The following is a 21,512-nucleotide window of genomic DNA, read 5'->3' as shown; positions in this document are numbered from 1 at the left end:
TCCATCCCCACCATACGATTTTCCTCTTTTGACACCTGAAAACAGGTTAAAGCTTTGTAAAACAATCATTCCATCAACTCCACTAAATGTAAATGTCTTTCCCACCTCAAAATGTTGGCTTTCTTACTCACTAATTACTTACATTCCCACCAATCCTCCTTCCATCACTCTATTCACTGCCTCCGCCTGCAACAAAACATCACATCTCAGACAGACATCAGCCAGATGAGCTGTGTTTAGCCCAAGGCCACTTCTGCACCAACGAGAGGCTGACTAACCAGCTGTCTGGAGCTCATTGTGGCCGAATCAAATGTAACTGGGCTGCTGAATGCTGCTACTGTGTTCTGAACAATGTCAACACAGGTCATGCTGCAGTGTCTAACAGGGGTGAAGGTTTCTTTTCCTTTGTGTTTGTATTTTTTTTTTAATATAAAATATGCTGTGCTTTCAATGTGGCAGAGAGATCGGAGCTTTTTGATGCAGCAAACACAGTAAAGGCAGCAGACAGCACTGCATTACCATAGCAACATCACCCATGTGAGACACAAGCCCAACATAGTGAACCTTACCAAATCTCATGGGCTCACTGCACCACCTGATGGCCTGCAAGCAGCATGACATGGGATGCCAGGTGCACGTCTATTTCAAGCATTCAGCCATTATTGCACAGCAAATCTCTTTTAAGGTCTATTGAACAGAGAGCTCAAATCTCAAAAGTTGACAGCGATCAGACCATGGCGCAGAAAGAAAGAAGTTTTGATTGGCAACCCAAGAGAAATGAAATTGTTTTTTTGTTTTTTTTAAAGTTGACAGAAATCACAAAGAAATAATGTCCATACACCCACAGTCCCATTACAACATTAAATGTTTCTGCCAGTCACCACTTTCTATACTTACCGACTGACTTCGAGGAATGTTAGAAGATTTCTGTCATAAGGGATATCAATATTTTAGTCGAGATATTTTCCAAGTATTACGCATCACATTAACACACAACTGAAATCTTTTAAATGATTTCCACCATGAGCTGAACACCACGAACAATGAGCAAATGCAATTCAATTAACTAACCTGATCATGTGACCCATTTGGTTTTTAGACAACGTGGCTTATCTTGATACAGGCCAGGGCATTCTTGATTAGTGGCCCATTACTAATATGGCCTCCTATTGAAGTAAAAACAGCTGCTTGCCCTTTCTACGTCGGCAACTTCACAGTAACTTCTTTCACAGACTGATGAAAAAAAATGCTTTGTGAAAAATTATCCAATTTACATACTCCATACAGCCATCCGCTCTTGTAAATGTCTCTTACATACAACTTACTCTATAAATAAGTGTTGTTTTTTTTGTGGTTTTCAAGACTTTCAGGTCATTGCCTGCACTACCAGTGTTCCAATCTCAATTGAAATCACATTTTATTCCTGGTTAGGATCAATTTAATTCAGATTTTATTCTCGAGCATTCTACAGTGTTCATATATTCTTCTTGTGTTGTTCTGGCTTTAAATATTGCTTATAATTCCCATCTTTTTGTTTCGTTAATTATTTTTTTGTTTGTTTTAATGCTTCTTTGGTGTTGCGCAACACTTTGGCCAACTTCTGTTGTATTTAAACGTGCTACATAAATAAAATTTAAAAAAAAAAAGACTTTAATTTAAGGCTGTGACATAATCCCTGTAAAATTAATAGACCCATTTTATTGGGCGCAAAGCCGGAAAAAAAATAATTCTCTATGTTCGTGGCAAGTTGTTGTAGCTGCGGAGTAAATGTGCAAATGTCTTTTACTCGGTGTCAAAAAAAACAAACACATATTTACCCCAAATGCAACATCGGAAAGAAACTGAATGGAAGTTTTAACTTAACCATCTTGACAAAGACCTACGACGAAAACATCGGCTGCACCTGCACTGTTTGTTTTAACGTCCATTAACGTTTTGTTGCGTGCAACAATCCAGATAGCGGACAAGCCGCGCAAAAAGCGAGTGCCTGCAAATGTTCTGGGCAAGTGCGATCTTAAGAAACGACCAAAAACGTACCAATGATATTGGAGGTGGGTGTACAGTATTTAGAAGTGGACAACCGCGACGCTGTGACAAAAGAGTTTGCTAACTGCTTAGCATTCAGTATTAGCGTGCCTTAAAGTTAGCCACAAACCTTAGCTCTCCCAGCTTCTACTTTCCTTCGCCGTTCATCTTCGTCCATGACTTAGTTTAAAAAAAATAAAAATAAAAAAAGTTTAGGACGTGTGGCCTAATTCAACCGAAAAGCAAATCAGGCCTTCCCTTCTAGAATAAGTTAGCTAAAACAAACACAAATCTTTGGGCTTCCTTTACATACAAACTGTCAACAGATCATATTCAGTATGGCCGCCAAGTCAGTTCAACTCCGCCCTTATTAAATTTCCTCGAATTAACGGTCCAATGAAATCCTTGCACTCGATGTCTTCAGCCAATGGGATCTGCGCTCTTTAAATATATTCCAACACTCAAAACTTAGAACCCAGTTAGACCAATTAGATGGCTGCGTCCATCCGGCTATCTTGGATTGACGGTTCTTGTAGCCAATCAGAAGAGGTTGCACGCCAGCGTTTTGAATTTGCAGTGACTTTAGCATGGTTCGACGCCTCAGGGCAGTTACATTAAAGTAGGTAGGTAGGTAGTTACTTTATTAATCCCCGAGGGGAATTTTTTTTCGCTACAGCAGCATACATACAGAAGCAATAAGACAATAATAGAAACAATAGAATAAAATAATAATAGAATAGAATAGAATAATAGAATAATAGAAAAGCAATAAAATAGCAGTAAATAGCAGTAAAAAATATAAATATAAAATATAAAATGCACAGTATATACAGTACATTATATATCTATATATATTATATACAACAAACCAAGAAACAGTCAACATATATATATATAGTACAGTATATATCTATATATATAATATACAAACAAACCAAGAAACACAGTCAACAGTGTTATTGTACTGTGATGGATTTTGCCAGAGGTGAGTTATTGTAAAGTCTTATTGCAGTGGGCAGGAATGATCTCCTGTATCTGTCCTTGTGACAGTGGAGCTGGAGGAATCTTTTGGAGAAAGTGCTGCGCTGTCCCTGCAGCAGGTGGTGGAGAGGGTGGACAGGATTATCCAATATGGATAATAGTTTGTTCAGCGTCCTCCTCTCCACCACCTTTTCCAGGCTGTCCAGTTTGCAGCCGATGATGGAGCCGGCCTTCTTAACCAGTTTGTTAAGTCTGTTGGTGTCACCGGCTCCAATGCTGCTCCCCCAGCAGACCCCAGCTGATAAAGTATTTAAACGGAGGTAAAACGTCGCCGCTACTCAGATAACATTTATTCAAAACTAGAGCTGTGTTCTTTTTGTGTAGGTTGTCTTTACTGAACTATTTATTTCTAAACATCTAAATATTTCAATAATAAATACAATAATAATAAATTAGCACTTAATTTATCCATTGTTTATTTGCAGTGTGAGCGACCAGTAAACCTTCAATCACCATCACCACCCAACATGCACAAACAGTTCAGGGCCAAGTTTATTGGCCTTTGCATTTTATAGGTACGCTCTAACTCTAACAAAACGATTGACAAAACAAATCAAAAGATAATGTATACAAAAAAATAATAAGATATGCATAGTTGGTTAGGTTATTTATCTTCATCCTCACTCACTCTCTCTTGCAGCATAGAAACCAAACCACGCAGGTATGCATGTTATGGTTAAGTGACAGTGGTAAACAGTACAGGTGTGTTACCTGGCAACCACTGTGTGGCTTTAGTTTAACTGAAACGCAAACATGCACACAAAGTAAGTATTAGTCCAAATGCCAGGATTTCAGATAAATTTGACGTTACAGGCTATTTACCCACAGGTTGGTTTGGATGTTTGATTTCAGGCACTTATATTAATTTCAGCTGTGTCATTTTATAGGATGGCAGTTCTGTGATTGATCAGATGACATCAGACTCAAACTGCGGGAGAAGGTAGGCGAGACGCAGAGTCATTTCTTTTTTCAAGTTGAAATAGTTGTGCTGGCTTTTTTCTGCTTTGATAAATCAAATTCTTACCGGTCTTCACAGAGACTGGAAACCAAAAAGGAAAATATGGACAATAGAACAGAGTCTGCTCAGTCAGCAAGTAAGAGATTATTTTGTTAAGTATCTTAAATGGTGGATGGTATCTGCTTAGCCTGCTTTGACAAATATTTATACTTTCATTCATGTAGCTGACGTAAAATTTACTTCACAAGTTGGCAAAGGGATAATAAAGTGAGATACACTTACATGTATCTGGTAGTAAGTTGAGTGTTAACACTGCACAATAAAAAAGTACAAAGTATTGCTGGTTGATCATCCAAATGCAGGAGGAGATGATGAAAGAGGTAAAAAAAATTATATTGACGTTAGAAAAGATATTAGAGTAAGTTGAGGTGAAAGACGGGGGTGACGATGCCGACTGAGATTTTGTCTGTTCAGGGAGTTATGATGGGCAGATGGATGCACTCCACCATGCACTGAGGCGAAAACAAGACCTGCTGCAGAGACTGAGGGTCAGTAGAAAAAAATCTTTATCTGTGAATTTCTAGAAGACACTTTTTTTTTCATTTACATGTTATTTACTGACTTAAAATGAAGCCACTGGAAGAATTTTGAGCATTCGGCCAGTGTTTTTTTGTTTGTTTCACCTGTCATTGTGAAAAGCTGCGGATTGTGTTTCTGTGTTTCTGTGCAGGAGCAGCACATGTTAGAGGCCCTCGACAGACCTCACACCTGGGGAGGGTCACGAAGGCAGTACCATTCACACTTCATCACTGTCCCTCAGCTTCCTCCACCCGTGGCCCCGACCCACATCCACCAGCCAACCACTCTTCCACCTTTTCTGCTCCCTCCACCACCTGCCCCCATCCAGCAGACTGTGAGACACTCAGCATCGATTTAATCTCCAAAACACCTCCAATCCCCCAAATCGATTACTCTGTTTTTGTGTAGGTTGTTAAATGTATTTAATCCAATTGTCCTCCTGATCCAAACTAACCTGCAGTGAGTACAAGAATTACAAGAACAAGTATTATCTTCAAGGATCAGATTTACAGTTGTCTTAAAGAAAATTCTGTTTTCTGACCTTCTGACCTCCCTATATTATACGATTTTACCATATTAGTTTCCATTGGTGCAATTTGATTTTATTTAGTTCTTCATCTGTGTATTTGTGTAACAGCAAATTCAAGCAGGATTTGGATTTAACATGCATTGCAAAATGTATGAACCTGTAAAAGTACAGATTACTGGGGACTTTATTAAACCTGAGATTTGTGTAAAAAAAAAAAGGAAAATAGAGAGCTTTGCATTAACATATTTGCACATATTAAATGTGAAAAGAGAAAAATATTTCCCACTGTGTACAGCTCTCCCAGTATCCTGCTACAATCATACAACAGCTGCCACAACAGCAGCCTCTGATCACTCAGATTCCTCCACCTCAGCCCCACCCTGCAACCCGTTCAGGCAGCATCAAAGAGGGTATGTTGCAACAAATAGATATATATGGTTGTTTGTGTATTTGTAAGTTAGTTTATTTATTTATTTATTTTTGTATTAGACATGGTGGAACTGATGCTCATGCAAAATGTCCAGATGCATCAGATCGTAATGCACAATATGATGCTGAAAGCCATGCCTCCTGTGGCCCTGTCACCACCTGGCGGGCCTACTCACTATGCATCTCATGCTAACTATCTTGGGCAGGTACAAACAAATACACACACACACACACACACACACACACACACACACACACACACACACACACACACACACACACACACACACACACACACACACACACACACACACACACACACACACACACACACACACACACACACACACACATACTCTGACAGTCTCTGACCCCTGAATACAAAAAAATACTTTCTGTCCCTCAACAACATCCTAAAACATTGTTTCCAGGACAGTTACCAAGGAAACCGTATTTTTGTATGGCCAGATGTCAAACCAAGGGGAAGTGATGTCCATCATCATCATCATCATCATTATGGTCCTACCCCCGCAGCACCACAGCTGCCACCTATCAACTACCCTGCATGGTTACCAGGGGCGTCATCTGTCCCAGCAGGACAAGAAGGGAGACACCTATTAAACCATGCAACAGCGCCTGTTACACTCCCGCCACTATAATGTACATACATTCACTATAACATACACAAACACACATGCCACACACACACGTTTTCCCATCAGTCTACACTTGCAAAGTGATAAAGTAAATTGATTGGAAGAGATTACAATTTTATCCATTTGAACTGAAATCTTGAACATAATAAAGTGTTTAAAATATGAAAGGGGTGTTAATACTTTCTGAAGGGACTCTACATGAGCATGTATGTGTGTGTATGTATACTTTTGCAGCCCTTGGAAAAGTAGAAGAAGAAGGCAAAGCTAGTGGTATGAGGTATTTAAGGGATATCCTCCAATTACCCTACATTCAGGCCTGGTTCAGTTAGGTGGCATCTTTTCATGTCACCCTCATGTGGTAGAACAGACGCTTCGCAGCATGAACAAATCTGCAGAAATGATGTGGTGCAATCATGTCAAAGTCCCAAATGAATATTTCCAACATCTTGGGGAAATCCACACCTCGAAAAACAGGGGACGCTTTGGGAGCAAAGAGAGGCTCTAGTCTATCCAGTATTAATGTGGTGGCCCTAACAAACGTAGCCTCCACTGAGAAGCTCAAGAAACCGAATCAAATGAGGTAGGCCTACTTGTATGGACAAACACATTTGGCCCATAAAACATTCACGTGTGATTACGTGTATATCATCCACAAATATTGAAATAATTGCAGGAATCGTAAACTGTATTCAAAAATAAGGTAGTCCTGATTCTTTTTTTCCTAGACAACAGCGAAAATAATTCCGCCCGAACAGGGACTTGAACCCTGGACCCTCAGATTAAAAGTCTGATGCTCTACCGACTGAGCTATCCGGGCTCTGCAGCGCCAGTCGTCCAAGTAAGGAAATAACCATTCAAAACGATGTTCGCTTATTCTTGGAAATTACACATTTCTCCCACCTTCCGTGATAGGAACATATTACGTTTGTAACTCTATGCTGGCAATCTAAATACAGTCTATAATGTGGGCTAACTGTACACAAAATTCTTCGTAACGTTACCTCTTTGTATGAAACCAGGTTATACAAGCATGTTGTAAGTCATATTCAGTCACTTTTTGTGTTATTATTTTTCAGTCGACACGCAAAGTCCTCACCTTGTCTTTAATAGATGAATTTACATCTGTACAAAATGGTATTTTACAGGATTTATAAAACAAAAATAAACAGCAGTAATCACTTGTAATCTACCCATACCGCACTGAATCACTGCATCCTGACATCCCACAGTGTGCCAGTGCTTCTTTATCCCGATCCAAGTACACAACAGAGAACACAGCCTTGTTTCACAGCTGTCAGTCATCATGGCACCGATCCCTTTGATAAATTAAATAATTACAAAATATGTATACAAAAATATACACATACACACCATCTCAGTTAAGTGACACCCTCTGCATTAACAAATTATTAAAGTGCATTCTTCATTTAAAGAGCTGGATTTATGACAGGAAAACTGCCATGCTGAGATTAAGCAGGATGTGGTACACGGTATAGTATTGATATTGTCAGGTGATGTATTTCAAGAGATGAGTAGGTGGTCTTTGTGCACTTGCATCTGGGCCCTTTTTGTGAGGCAAGTCAATATTAATTGCTTAAAACAGCCTTATTTGTTTACTGAAACTATTAGTTGAAAAATGAATGGTAATATAACAAGAGTTAAGTGGCATCACATCAAAATGTGCTCGCATACAGCTTTTGTGGATCAGCATGTGTAAATCTGATGAATTATTCCGTACAGCTGCTGTGAAATAACCTGATAACATTTATTTACACAGTGCATGTGTGCATGCAGAATACCGCGTTACTCTATACAATTGATCTTTTAAACAAAAATCTATCTGTGCAAACGCAGCCAGATTTCGGGATAAATTTCAGAATCTTTTATAAAATATTCTTGCAAAGCAATGCAGAAGAATTTAAAAATATGTTATTCAAAAGTGAATTTTAAACTTGTTGAGGCCTTCATACGTTTTGGGAAGACCCAAATACAGAGCAGAGGGTAGGTTACACAGCCTCCTGCACATATTCACAATGAAAGTCTGTGTGTTACCAGCATCTTTCAAAACACATTTCTGTGAATATTTTCATTGTCAAAGAGCCACCATACATTCTTCAATTTTCTTCTCATGCCATCGGATTTGTAAAAGTAGAAACATTACAAACAGCACAATCTGGATTATTGTGGTCACATTCTGGGCAACTTGTTGCGAACATACCAAGGATGCATCCAGCAGTGCTGAGTGCTCACAATTTTTTGTTTACGTTGTAACAACACATGCACGTTCTTTAGGTAATCTTTTGACATTAGAAAAAGGTGTAGTGTAATCTGATGTTATCAACGGCTATTAGAAATAACTTGATCCTGCAGGTCCTCTTCTGATAAATAGAGGTCAACTTTGTGTGCCTGTCTAGGCATATCATGAAGTCATGGATGTCATAAACTCATTTTGTCTTTTAACGGTGAATGGCGGGATCAATCTAAACATGTCCAGATGGTTTCTACATGAGAGTCTGAAGGGATCATGGTACACCCGTCTTGCACATTCCCATCTTCATCTGTGAGATCCAACGGTCAGTCCTGGATAAAGTTTGTCTGTTTGGTTATCTCTAGATGGTAGGATGGAGATACTTATTCAGATGGCTTGATTATGTAACCTAAAGTGAGAGAGAGAAAGATAAAAAACAAAAAAAACATTTACATGTGGTGCATACAGGCAAATTAACATAGTCATTCAAGCCACACAAAAAGCATTCACCTTGTGTATGCGAGGAGGCATATCATCCTCTGAGCTCTCCTCTGGTAATGTCTCGTGGTGTCGTGGTGCTGCTTGACCCTCCTCTGCCCATCCTCCCATGGGCACACGGGCCGACCTCACTACCTTCCCCCCTGCACTAAAAGGGTCTGGGGAAAAAAAGAAAGGCATATACAGTGAAGTTGAAAAGTGCTTGCATTTAACACAGATCTGTACAAAGCCTGTGCAGCTACTGTGCAGTAAAATGTCCTCAGTTGATTGAAACAAATCTAAAAAATATATGACATACCTACTCACTTTTAGGGTTTCTTGTTTTGTAAACTTCCTTCCAAGCTGATCCCATGTCTCTTTCTAAAATGTACTAATTTTCTAAAGGTGTATTTGTCTATCAATATGTTTTCATCCAGAAAAATATCAGCTTCACAAATGCAGTGCCACCATGTCAATTACATAAGCCTAAAATGAGTAATATTATCAAAAAGTAGGGCTAATGACTTAAAAGCAGATACCTATGGGGGGTCCACTGTAGCGCTGGTGACTGCTGCCCTGCGCCCCTCCCTGGCCCAGGGTGGTACTGCTGGTGGCTGAAGCTGAAGTGGGAATGGCGCTCGGACTGGGAACTGTGGTGGGGAAAGTGTGTGAGCGGGGGAAATTTCGAGAATGAGGATTGGGTTCACTCCTCACTTCATCGGGGACACTGTCACTGCTTTCGTCGCTCTCCTGTCTGTGCCACGTGTGACGGGACAGCTCGCCACGTGACTGCTGCTTATGGAGCTTCAGGAAAATAAAACAGGACAAAGATGAATGGGGCCCAAGTTGGAGAAGATCAGTGATATAGTACTTGTCTCAAGCATGGACATACACATTTACCTCATGGATGTAGACTGCATGAATACTCATCTCAGTGGAGGCATACTCTGATAGGACCAAACTGGCAAGTTGACCCTCCCAAGCACTGCTGCCTGAGCTTATAGTTCGGGCATCAGTCCTACAGGAGAAGAGAGCAGAAATGTGGAGAAAACAGAACATGAACAGGAATAAGACAATGATGAAAAGAAAGGACAACACTGAATGTAAATTTTGCACTTCGAATTGTGAGTACATCTGTTTTTATCCAGAAGCTCAGTGAGTATCTCAAGTCAGGACATAAAGTTGAAGCCTGAAAACCAGTTCAGACAATTCACAAGGAATATTTTCTCACCCTGAGCCAATCATTGCTCTGCTTGTGTGGCTGGCAGCCCTGTGAGCTGCACTCAAACTACCTCTGAGGTGAAGACTGCTGCTGATTGGGGAAAGAGAGCGTAAGGCGGACGCCCCATCGCTTATGCCTGCTGCTGCATGATTGGCCAAAGAGCTGTCCCGGCCAAAATGAACAGAGGCCAGTGTAGAGGGACCTGTCAAGAAGTTTGCGACGAGACTCCTTGGCTACAAGAGAGAGAAAGTACAAGAGAGTAACTCCATATCCCAGAAGAGGATAGATAGGACCACTGTGATAATTGAATGTTAGTTTATCGGCGTACTTCAGACTCCGACAACGACAGCGGATGTGTTTCTGAAGGACCTCCTGTGGCCTCTCTGTGAACTCTTTCCTTTAACTGGCTGATGAAATGTGTGGTCTCTTGAGGAGGCTGCCACTGGGGGTTGGTGATAGCAAAGTGCATCAGCGATAACTCAGTCTTCCCATCCTCTGCCTGTTGATAGATAGATGCCTCCGTCTTCCCCTCTGACATCCACTACAGAGGGAGGATCAGTGGTCAGTTAATTGAGTGTGTGGCACACAGTTTATACATAAGCCCTTTAAATACATATCCACAAATGTATCTGTATCTGTGTCGCTCACCGCTGGGTGTCCGTGCTGCCTGATGTCCATCTGAGCAAAAGAGCAGGTGTCTCCCACCCCGACCACCTCTACAGTGAAGTTCCTGAAGAAATCGATGATCTCCAGAGACTTTCTCCTCAGACAGAAGATGAGGATGATGGGAGTCACCACTGGACTGAGCAGCTCCTCCAGAATAAACACCTGGAAACAAACAAATGGGAAATGTTAAACTGTACACTCTTTGGAGCAGAAACGAGTTCACAAGCATACCAAAGTTATTTCGATATGGGTAATGTAAACATATCACAAAGACTTAAGCTTCAAAGTTACCATCAGCTCTAGAAATATGAGTGGGGAGTTAATCCCTTTTCCTAGCAAGCATGCAAGCATAGCACTAAACCTCCATTGCGCCAGTGGATAGCCAAGAGCAGAAATCTGTATTTTTTTTCTAGTCTCTATGAGACATGAATACAAAAAACAGTGAGTGCAAAATGTGGAAAAATAACTGTTCAGAAGATATACGTGAGTATAACTACACCTTATGTTTTCATGCTATGACATGATAAAATATGTATCTAGAAAATGGCCTTTAGAACAGTTTTTATGGTAGGCCTATGGTAGTTTTTTTTAAAGTCAATTCTAACTCTTCAGTCGTTCAGTATTTGTACTCACTGCTTTGTACTGGAAGAGCTGGGAGAACTGATCTCGGGTCTCATATCTGTGTGCATTGCCCTGCCAGTGGTCAGGCATGTAATGGATATGAGCCAGGATGACCCGCAAAAGCTGCTCAGGACAGAACACCATGTGTTTATCAGGAATAAATGACCTGTGGAGAGGAAGAGGGAGAGAGACAGGCGGTGGAAATTAAGTTAAGTTTTAACAACGTGAGCTCTTGACTGACGGTGTTATTGCTATAATAACAGGTTGTCACTGCAACTCTACAAAACAGGCACCACATTAGGAAAAAACCAAGACCTTTGGGATTCCGTTTAATAGCAATAAGTCTGGTGTTTGAAAGACTGAAATCGTACTAAGATACAAAAGAGGATTTTATTATGTCAGAATTTCATAAATTCTTTATTGTCTTTAAGTTGGCCGAAAGTACAGAATACAGTTATAGAGGCAAAACTCATTTCATGAGAATATTCCGATATTTAACTATTTCAGTTTTGAGATAATTAAGATTTGAAGGAGTCAGAAATTACTTATGGACGGAAACCCTCTTATACTCATCAGTTTTAGAGCAGAATACGCTGCTGAAGAGCACTAAAGAGATTACAACTCTGGGTGGCTTTCCAAGGGCAATAAAGGAATGGCTCATGGTTAACGGTTGACATAGTTGAAATTAGTTTTTTACATTCATGTTATATATTTGTATTTATATGTATGGACATAAGGCTTTGGGGTTTGTTGTGTTATTCTGATGAATGATTAAACAATTTGTTTGTCTTTATAAAATGCTTCCATTTATTCAAATCATTAAAACGATGATGTTCATGTGGATTTGGATAGATGACAGTACCTGATATATTACAGTACTCCCCTACCTGCAGACTGTGACACACACTCCGAGCAGTGTGATTGATGAGAGAACATGTTCCACTGCAAGAACATCCTCATCATAGATGGTCAGGGCGATGAGAACGGCCAGAAGAGAGCCAGCGAAAAATGCCACATTTTTGGCAACCACTGTCAGCAGCGGTGAGAGGAAACAGTTCATGTACTTTGATGCAGCCTAAAGGAAATGGGAACAAAGGAGAAAGAACAGGATGAGAACAGGAGATAATAAGCTTAATTATTAACTCTGCAGGAAATGAAGTGTAAGTATTGCGAGCATGGTAATGATACAAAACCACCTTAATGGTGAATAAAATTCTGCACTCCATTCAGAATATCATACAACATGACCATCGTTTTCTTTATATTTATTTCAGGAAAAAGAACAAGTCTGCGTTTTAAACTTAAAGAAGGAGGATTTACAGTATGATTTTAAGTCTAGCTGTTATCAATCAAGGCTCCAGAGGACAACAAAAATTATGACAATCAAAAATGGACAGGAAATGAGGTGATGCACTGACCTTGTAGCCTTTGCTGAGGCGTGACATCAGCTCGTGGTCCAACTCATTGAAATGACGCAGGTAACATCGACCATAGAGAGACCAACATCTCGCCCCCAGAGAACCGGGCTCTCGCTTGATCACCTGGGTACACACAACTACTGTCAGCATGACTATTAATTATAAAGTACATTGTTTATAGTTTAAATGTGTGTGTGAACAATCTACCTCAGTGTAACTGAAAAAGGCATAGAGAATCTGCCACACCAGAATGACTGGACACAGGAGCAGATTAGCAATGCCAATCCACAGGATACGAGACGCTAGCCTGTCTGCAAGCTCGAGCCTGTTACTTCCTCTCTTATACTCTGGTTTTAGACTCCACTCATTCTCAAATAGAGAGCCTGCAGGAAGAAAACAAGGAAAAGACAATAAAGATTAAAAAAAATATGGCTTCTTTGTAAGTCCAGACTTTGTCAAAATCATGTGCCAACAGGGGGAAATGCATGTGCACATATGCAAATAGATACATGACACAGGACCATTAAACAAATTCAGGAAACACACGTGCATTAATAAATCACAACAAACCAAAAATACAAACACACCTGGTCCCCAAAAAAAGATGAGCTCAAAGTTGTATTTGAGCCCCCGGGTGTAAAACACACACTCTCCCAGGACAGGAGGTCGAAATCGCACAGGAAGGAGGGATTTATTCACCATGGCAACCTGGAGAAGAACCGGAAGAAAGCTTTGGAGTGAGGTCACACCGTTTCATTGAATTTGAAAGCAGTGTTGTCAGACATAAATAATTCAGCTACTAAACAGTATTACCATGTAGTTTTTAAAGCGAAGGATGCGGTGGTAAATGTCCAGCTCTGTCAATTCTTTCTTATGGATGCAGATCTGATGCTCCTTCTGGATTTCAACTATCCTGGCCTGAACCTCCTGCCATGTTGCATAGGGGAGCTCTGACTGAAGTACAAAAACGCAATATGGGTTAGTGGAAAGGCTTTTTTTCTATGTGATGCATGCATTTAATGTCAACAGAAGAAGCCTTCATATGACCAACATTAAACACAACATCCTGACATGCTGCTTTTTGTCTCACCATGGTCATCTTAAGGGCGTTGATGTAGAAGGATCGGATCTCCCAGTAGCAGCACACGTTGTAGATGAATTTGACGAGGCGATGTAGCCAAAACACCCCAGAGATTATCAGCACAAAGATCACAAAGGCATTGTCTTGGATACTGCAAGAGAAAATATTTACTTTTATTATTCAAACCCTAAATGTGTGTATTCAACAGCATTAACATCACAGCTCTGACACATTTCCAATGACTTAATAGGAAAAAACAACAACTAATATATCCGTTTCATTTTGCAATCATTTCTGAAGACAAACGATTTTGCTTGAAAATTTAAGTGCAATTTTATCATTTGTGTTCCGGCATCCTCTATCTCCCTAAAACTTTAACAACTGTAAGACCTTGTCCTCAGAAACATCACTTTTGTAATCCGATTATAGTTGTAGTGTCTCTGTACTGTAAAGTAAATTTACCGAAAACACCGTCAGACTCACCGGGCACTGCAGACATCCATTGGGAGGAACGCATCAGGCAAAGTGACTTTAGATGAATCGGTGTGATTTACGAACTTGTTGGCAAAGAGGACATCATAATCCACACAGTTGGCCAGGAACACTGTGAAGCCGACCACAAACAGCAACTGACTGCACAGAGAAAGAAAGATGGAGGTGGCAGGTGGAGTGGGAAGACAGGAAGGAACAAAGAACACGAAAACTGACATAAAAGACACATTCAAATCCATGAATGAAAGTTAGATACTAGACTGTGTGAAAAATCAAATGTAAGAGGTATAAGATACATACACCAGCTCAAAGATCTCTCCGAGCAACATACAGGTGAATCCATTCTTCTGGTGCAGATTATAGACGTGATAGACGTTAAGGAATATAATGAATGCATCTGAGCTTAGAAATTATATGTGTTGAGATATTCACTGCAAAATTAAAGGAAATACAATTCACTTAGCAGAGAATATTCAGAAGATGGCACACAAGCTATCCAAGCTGAAACTATGTCAAAGGATATTCTCTGGAAAAACAGGTCCAGGTTTTCTATGTGGTGCCACTGAGCTGCAAAATAAAGAATATAAAACAGTTGACGGGCATCACTGTCAGTGCAAAACATGAGGGTCTGTTTCTGTGCAACAGGGTCCATGATTTGTTTGTGGTTTGTGTGAGTGTCATACATTTGGCTCCTTCAGGCACATGCATTAGCAGGTTCTCCTCTCCAGGGGGAGAGTCGCTGTAGGACGCCTCCAGGCGCTGGTAGTCTGTGTCAAAATGTGCCATAGTGACAGCAGCTTCAGTCTCACCAAGTAGCCGGACCCTCTGCTACAGACTGGAGAGATGAGGGGAAGGTACAGGAAGAGGGTTAAAGATGTTAAAAAAGTGAACATGCCGGGAAGAGAAAGATAAAATGAGAAAGGTTTACAGCTCACATGTTACAGCATCCACTGAGCCCACCGACATCGACCTTGCAAGTAACTCATTGTGATTTATTCCTAATTGATTCTTTAGTTATTTTCTATTTTTATCACCCTTCAGAAGGGAGTTTAAAGGTCAGGATCAGCAACAGAGCAGCAACTCTGAAGCCGGACTCAGATTCTTGCTGACAAAGAGGATTTAAAACTAGGTTTCCCAGTTAAAGGGCCCTCTCCTTATTCAACACTAAAGCATACACATGCTGAACAGGCTTCACATTGGACTAAGATGTCAACCAAAGCAGGCATGTAAAAGTTGTCCAAACAGCAGAGTAGATTTTTATATGTAGCACACGGCCTGTGAATCATTCAGCAACAAAGCGATGATCTAGTGTGACTATGAAACTTGTGGTATAACATCTTTATGTAACAACATCCTGTCTCAAACAGACTAGAAACTAAGGCTGCAATGATTAGTTGATTAATCAGTGAGTGGATAAACAAAAAAAAAATTATTGTTTCTCTTTTTGTTTAAGTAAAATCTCAAATTCCAGCTTAGTTAATGTGAATATTTTCTGCATTCTTTGGTCCTACATGATAATAAACTGATATAATATAAAATAATAGACATTTTGGCCTGCACATGGACTTTGGGAAACACTGGTCAATATTTTCAACCATTATGTGGCACTTTAAAGACCAAAGAGCATATGGATTTACCGAGACAATAATCATTATTTGTAGCCTTACTTGAGAAGACAAATTATGTGAAACTAAAACCAAAACAAATAAGTCATTAACAAAAGTTTCTGTCTGAAGATTACACCTTAATTATAGATAAAGATCTGACATGCATGCAGCTTGTGCTCTAGCAAGGAGGAGGCCCTTCAAAATAGAATACAATAAAAAAATACATACACTACATATTTGAAGGCAGAAACATGTTTACCTCCATTCCTGTACAGTACGTCCCACCCAGCTCTGGTGTTTAAGCAACATTTCCAGCTGCAAAAAAAAAATAAAAAAATGGAAGAGTCGTTTTTCTTCAACTGTCTCCTTGTCTAACCTACGACCACAACAGACCGCAGGACGAGGCTTTATGCCACATTTCTCTTCGAAGGCGACAGACAGCACAGAGCAAAACCCACACAAAATGTCAGAAATATCACGAATGGTTATTTGACAGTGGAAATTAGCACGAAGCCAACACGAGCAAGAACTGATTCAGGCGCTGTTGTTGTTGTCGTGTTTTGACAGCACAGGCCTGCCTCCCCATCCAAAAAAATGCCCCCCTCTCGGATCCCGCAGCGTGAAGCCCTTACCGTTTGCTTGTCCCTCCTCCGCTGTGTCAGGCTAAGACTGTTAAACAGGGATTTTTTTTTTGATTTTTAAGATAACCCTTTTATTTTCGATTTCTTTTGGGCCGAAGTCAGACACGAGCCAGTTTCATTTTCGAAACAGGCTAGTAGTGTTGGCGTCTGTCACGGCTGAAATACAGGGACGTTATCCAATCAGAAAAGGAGTTCTCCAACAGCATAAAAACATCAGCCAATTAGATTTGGGAAAGGCGGGCTCTAAGTGTGGCGTATATATACCATGTCTGACACGCCCTTGTGTGAGCCTCTATGACGGGTCATTTAGCATATATCCTGTTTGCCTTATTGAACGGGTGTTTACTACCCCCACCTGGTCATTTTGAGTAGTACTACAAAACTGGCAGAGGTACTGCCATACAGTATGGATACCCCCTGGTGATGCTGCCACATGAAGATCCTGCATATACATTAAAACTAATAGTAATAGTCGGTTATGTGTAGTAATTCATGTAATTCCTCCACTTTATAATTCATTCAGTGTTCTTGCTACGTGTTTATTTGAATACTCCTTTTCATCAGTCGTACACCATAATCATCTGAATGAGCCCCAATATGTACGGCGTCATTGCCTGTACAGGAAAGGAGTAACAAAATCAATCAAAATATGCAGATGCACATTCTGCCATTTATAATGTAGGCTATTACAAATCATTTACCATTTACCCCCACGGGTAATTTCACTTGAAATTTCCTTGTAAATTAGCAATTGTGAGCAAATTATGGGCCTTTAAATAAACCCTCATTAAAATTAGTAAAATATAGAAAGCAAAATTGTGTCTGACATCTAGAGCCCTCATGTCTTACAACCTCCACTACAAAAAGACCTGAAGTTAGTGATTACACATACAGTACGATTTAAACCTCATCAATGAAGCCATCAAAAAATTGAAGCCTGTAGAAGCTTCAAAATATCCAAAGATAAAACAGCCATTAAAGAACGGATAAGGTGTTTGTCGCTTTCAAATCAAGCTGAGATTTTATTAACGGTCTTGGCCAAAGATTAGAGACTTTGACGATGAAAAAAAAAGGGTAGGCGACTGATTTAGGAATTAGGATAAAATGTGAGACTGAAATAAGCGATATACATGTGCATTTCAATGTTCATACAGTAGATGAGGTGCAGGAGCTGACTCCACAGTACAAAGACGAAGCTTTGCAAAGAAGCTCACCTTCTGTCACTCTCTGCAGTGATGAATATTCATATTTGATGGTTAAGCCTCTGAAGTGACAGCTGGGCTTTTGTTCACTGTGTCACTGCATTTGTTACATTGTGTGTGTGTGTGTGTGTGTGTGTGTGTGTGTGTGTGTGTGTGTGTGTGTGTGTGTGTGTGTGTGTGTGTGTGTGTGTGTGTGTGTGTGTGTGTGTGTGTGTGTGTGTGTGTGTGTGTGTATACCTTAATGACAATTTCATTAACCAAACACAAAATCTAAGTAATATGTCAGGGGCTTGACAGTGTTACAGCAGAAAGATACAAACAAATACACACAAGTCACCAATGTTTAGAGTCTTCTTAGTTTTACTTCACAACCTTTGTTCTTCTCTTACACCTCGACAAACATCCTCACTTAAAAAACAATCTCCTTTTTCTCAGTTTACTCCTCATTTTAGGAGATTTTTTTTAAAAGGGCAGGGGTGTCTTGAGTCAGGGGGGAGCCTCTGTAATCCAGTTATTATAGTGATCTGGGTAATTTAATCTGTTCTGATTCAGATTAGACTTCATTCAATTTAATCCCGTAGAAAAAGTCTGCTACAACGAAGCTCGCTAAGTGATCAACACCAAACAGTAACTGAGATTTAAATGTATTACAGTTTGATTCAAACCAGTGCCTCTGATAATGGTGAATCTCCACCTTAGTTATATGTTTTGCAGCTTAATTTCATTTTGTTTCATACTTTTGGGCAACATTGCATATGGTGCATATGAGCTAAAGGAGTCTCGGTAATAGAAATGATTCTGATTGATCTTGTGTGTGTATGTCTGCACGCATGTGTGCTCTGCTGCAGGCTATACAGTAGCTGGTTGATTAAATTACCCTAAATTCTGCTGGGAATTAGGGGGTTGACAGTTCATTTGGTCCAAAGGCATACTGTGATGCTGCTGTGCAGCCCATGGGTGGTGCTGGGATAGTGGCTATGGGGGTGGGGTGTGGCAGGTGGGGGTGCTCAGGCAGGGTCTGAGCAAGGGGAGGGAAAAAGGGAATCAGGATGAAGTCATCTCTTTAGAGCAACTTAATTAGATCGAGCCTCTTCCTGTAAAAGCACCAATGTAAACCCAACACAGCGGATGTGAAATCTCCACACAAAGGAATGTTCAACAGGGATGTTGCCTTCTTTGCAGGGCTGGTTATAACCAGTTGGGAGATAACGTGGACGTCCCAGAATGCATTGAGTTGATGCATTCATGTTCCTGCCCCATTAGTACTTCTACAATTTTCTATGTCTCTATATTTTATGTTAGAAACCATGAGTTAAGTTGGTCTGGCGGTATTTTATACTTCTTAATAATACTGTTAAAATTGTCAAATGTCAATATGTCATATCAAAATGTCATCTGGGACCACCTAACCAGCAAGGTGGGGGTTTTAGTGTATTGGTGGAGACAACGAAGTCCTAGAATGCGTTGGGTTTGTGTTAATTAGCCCTAATTATAATTCTATGCACCATGAGTTAAATTGGCTTAACTTAAAATTTTAACCCATCAACGATCAAGCTGTCAATATGATGTATAATAAAGCAGATCCCGAAGTTGTTCAGTGTGGGATTTAGGTACTGTATAGAATAGGAGTTGATTTTTGCCTGAGCTTAAACACAAAGAGCTCGTTACATTATAAGTGTGTCCGATCAATAATAATCAATGGTACTCCACCGTGACAGCCTTACTCCCTACTGACCCATGGTGCCAGGGGACTCAGAGTCAGTGGTCCCATTTCACATTCAAAACCCACCGAGGACACACAACACCTTAGAGAATTGTCATGGACATATTGGTTGCTTGGACCAACTAACCTATGGGGGTGATGATGTAGGTTTTCTCAGAATGCTTTGAGCTAATGTGTTTGTGTTATCAGTTCTCTGCCCTACCAATACTTCTACTGTGTTTTTATAGTCTACGTCCTACGTCATGTAACACGTGGCACCCTGACTGAAGTTAGTTAGGCGGGATTTGAAGATCACAGGATCTGTATTGTCTGTGACTTGTTTGAGGAGTTATGACATCATGCAAGAGGCTGACAAGTGAGTGTGTTTAGTTACAGGTGTGTACTGACAGGCAATCTGATCGATGACAACGTCTGACATGATGTCATCAAAGATAGAAATATTAGCAACACAAGTACAGTACAACATTTATTTCCCAGTTAAGATGGAATTGAATTATGCAACACCTGCTAAGTGGAGGAGAGAGAGGTCAAACCTTCATTAATAATTTATTGATAACGTCACTGTAGGCATAATGAGCTTCTTAAAATAGTTTGCTCACTCTACAAAGCGGCAGTGATGCACTAAAGATTATAACTATTATAACTAACACTTTTTTTCCTTTTGAAAAGAGGCCCGATTAGTAAATTCCCTCCAAAAATGACCTGCTCTGGTCCTCCATTATTCTCAGTGATTTCATCTTGGTGCAGGGAATCAAACTGTGTGTATTACATGAGTCATACAGATCAGGTGACATCATATTTGTCACTCCCTGAGGGTATGTGATTTGTGGGCGTGAGGAAGAGCGCATTAGATATGAATGCATGATCAGTGTTGTTGTCCCTGAGGAGTGAACTCCAGACTCTTCCCAAATTGTCCCTCATAAGCACCACAGTAGCTCATCTTCTTTTCTTTCCACTTAATCTTCCTTTTCCATTTTTTTTTATTGCAGAATTTAATTCGACATAAAAATCCGTTTTTTTCTGTGCAAAATTTTTTATTGTACAATTCCGTCTTTGCACAATATTTTTCTATCTGTATTGGCTTTATCTCAGCTGTCAGTTCCTCCTATATTCTCGACTCTTATCTCTGTTGCTCATATGTTGTCGGTGATTAAATGTTGTGTGCCCGGACATGCAAATGCACATCAGACAGACAGGTCTCAGCAGGCAGAAAGGCTGATGGTTAATGGCAGCAGTGTCAGTGATCAATAAAGACAAATGGAAAAGAGCGTAGCTTGTAAGCAGAGAGAGAGTTTGAAGGTACAGACACAAAATAATGTTGTCGATTAACAATATATCAAACTATTTATGTGGCTTTAGTTTAATGCATTTCAAAGTGCTTTACAGGCTGATAAGAGGACAGTTCACCTTGAAGCATCAAAATGATGTACAGTTTAAGAAGCAGAATTTTATTTTAACATTTTCTGTTTTATGATTATAGTGTTATTTGTTTGCTAGTGTATTTTAACTTTAACTTTAATTCCAGTTCAACCGTGACCATTTTACATTTCCAATCATGTTTTTTCATGGCTGGAGTGATGGAGTTTCTCTTAAAAGCTGGTGCCAAATGGTTGCTAAGTTATAATATCCAGGTTTATTTTGAGTCTGTCTTATTTTAATCGTGTGTTGATGAGTATCCATGTTGATGTGAGTGTTTGTGCTGGCAGAGGTTTAATATTGACAAGTAATTTAAAATAAATCAAATTAGAGAGACTAAGTAACCTCAAATGCTTAATATTGCATTTGCTGAGATTGCGTGTGTCTGTGTGCATTGTTATAAACCAAACAAACCATAATTTAGAGTGATGACATAGATTTTAATAAAGCTGCTGTGTTTGTAATAACATCCACTGCCAGA

The 21,512-nt window shown here is 40.0% G+C and overlaps 3 protein-coding genes and 1 non-coding gene across 10 annotated transcripts in view; 1 reads left to right on the top strand and 3 right to left on the bottom strand.

The window, feature by feature from the left end:
- The window catches only part of pcnt (pericentrin), a 34,368-nt gene extending 32,022 nt beyond the window's left edge, over positions 1-2,346 (bottom strand). For 4 of the 7 annotated variants that reach the window (XM_069707249.1, XM_069707250.1, XM_069707252.1 and 1 more), the window contains exons 1-2: positions 2,156-2,346; positions 898-927 (exon numbers count right to left, since the gene is read on the bottom strand). In XM_069707249.1, coding sequence (XP_069563350.1) covers positions 898-927; positions 2,156-2,203 — 78 coding nt within the window. In that variant the 5' untranslated portion in view covers positions 2,204-2,346. The remainder of the gene's footprint in view (positions 1-897; positions 928-2,155) is intronic. The other 3 variants (XM_069707253.1, XM_069707255.1, XM_069707254.1) reach the window with 1 other exon arrangement.
- A 1,500-nt stretch (positions 2,347-3,846) lies between these two features.
- Positions 3,847-6,220, top strand: cunh21orf58 (chromosome unknown C21orf58 homolog). Its single transcript, XM_069707269.1, is given in 9 exon segments — positions 3,847-3,894; positions 3,954-3,981; positions 3,984-4,006; positions 4,103-4,160; positions 4,499-4,572; positions 4,755-4,937; positions 5,428-5,542; positions 5,622-5,730; positions 6,031-6,220. Coding segments are annotated over 9 exon segments (828 nt in total).
- A 741-nt stretch (positions 6,221-6,961) lies between these two features.
- Positions 6,962-7,034, bottom strand: trnak-uuu (transfer RNA lysine (anticodon UUU)). Its single transcript has one exon. It is a non-coding gene; the product is annotated as a tRNA-Lys (tRNA).
- A 272-nt stretch (positions 7,035-7,306) lies between these two features.
- Positions 7,307-16,835, bottom strand: atg9a (ATG9 autophagy related 9 homolog A (S. cerevisiae)). The gene is made up of 20 exons (XM_069707248.1): positions 16,682-16,835; positions 16,309-16,364; positions 15,126-15,277; positions 14,966-15,009; positions 14,743-14,807; positions 14,434-14,583; positions 13,960-14,101; positions 13,683-13,823; positions 13,457-13,577; positions 13,077-13,252; positions 12,870-12,992; positions 12,339-12,526; positions 11,464-11,617; positions 10,813-10,992; positions 10,493-10,705; positions 10,174-10,397; positions 9,843-9,960; positions 9,482-9,746; positions 8,976-9,121; positions 7,307-8,874 (listed from the first exon to the last, which is right to left on the bottom strand). The coding sequence occupies exons 3-20, from the start codon at positions 15,226-15,228 to the stop codon at positions 8,866-8,868; spliced, it is 2,562 nt and encodes an 853-aa protein (XP_069563349.1). The 5' UTR covers positions 15,229-15,277; positions 16,309-16,364; positions 16,682-16,835; the 3' UTR covers positions 7,307-8,865.
- Between the last annotated feature and the right edge of the window lie 4,677 nt (positions 16,836-21,512).

Source organism: Brachyistius frenatus, unplaced genomic scaffold (genome assembly GCF_029030835.1).
Source record: "Brachyistius frenatus isolate BFR_SWC_R1_liver_20210118 unplaced genomic scaffold, ASM2903083v1 Contig_67, whole genome shotgun sequence".
Taxonomy (NCBI): domain Eukaryota; kingdom Metazoa; phylum Chordata; class Actinopteri; family Embiotocidae; genus Brachyistius; species Brachyistius frenatus.
The sequence above is the reverse complement of the archived record's forward strand: the minus strand, read 5'-3'. Positions and strand labels throughout refer to the sequence as shown.

Bases quoted from the DNA above. Each gene is read 5' to 3' on its own strand.
- atg9a (XM_069707248.1), bottom strand. From the start codon at position 15,228: ATGGCACATTTTGACACAGACTACCAGCGCCTGGAGGCGTCCTACAGC. The intron at 12,993-13,076 runs GTAGATTGTTCA...GTGTGTACCCAG, and splicing joins CCTTTTTCAGTTACACTGAG to GTGATCAAGCGAGAGCCCGG. The intron at 11,618-12,338 runs GTAGGGGAGTAC...TCCTCTCCACAG, and splicing joins GTGTGTGTCACAGTCTGCAG to GTCATTTATTCCTGATAAAC.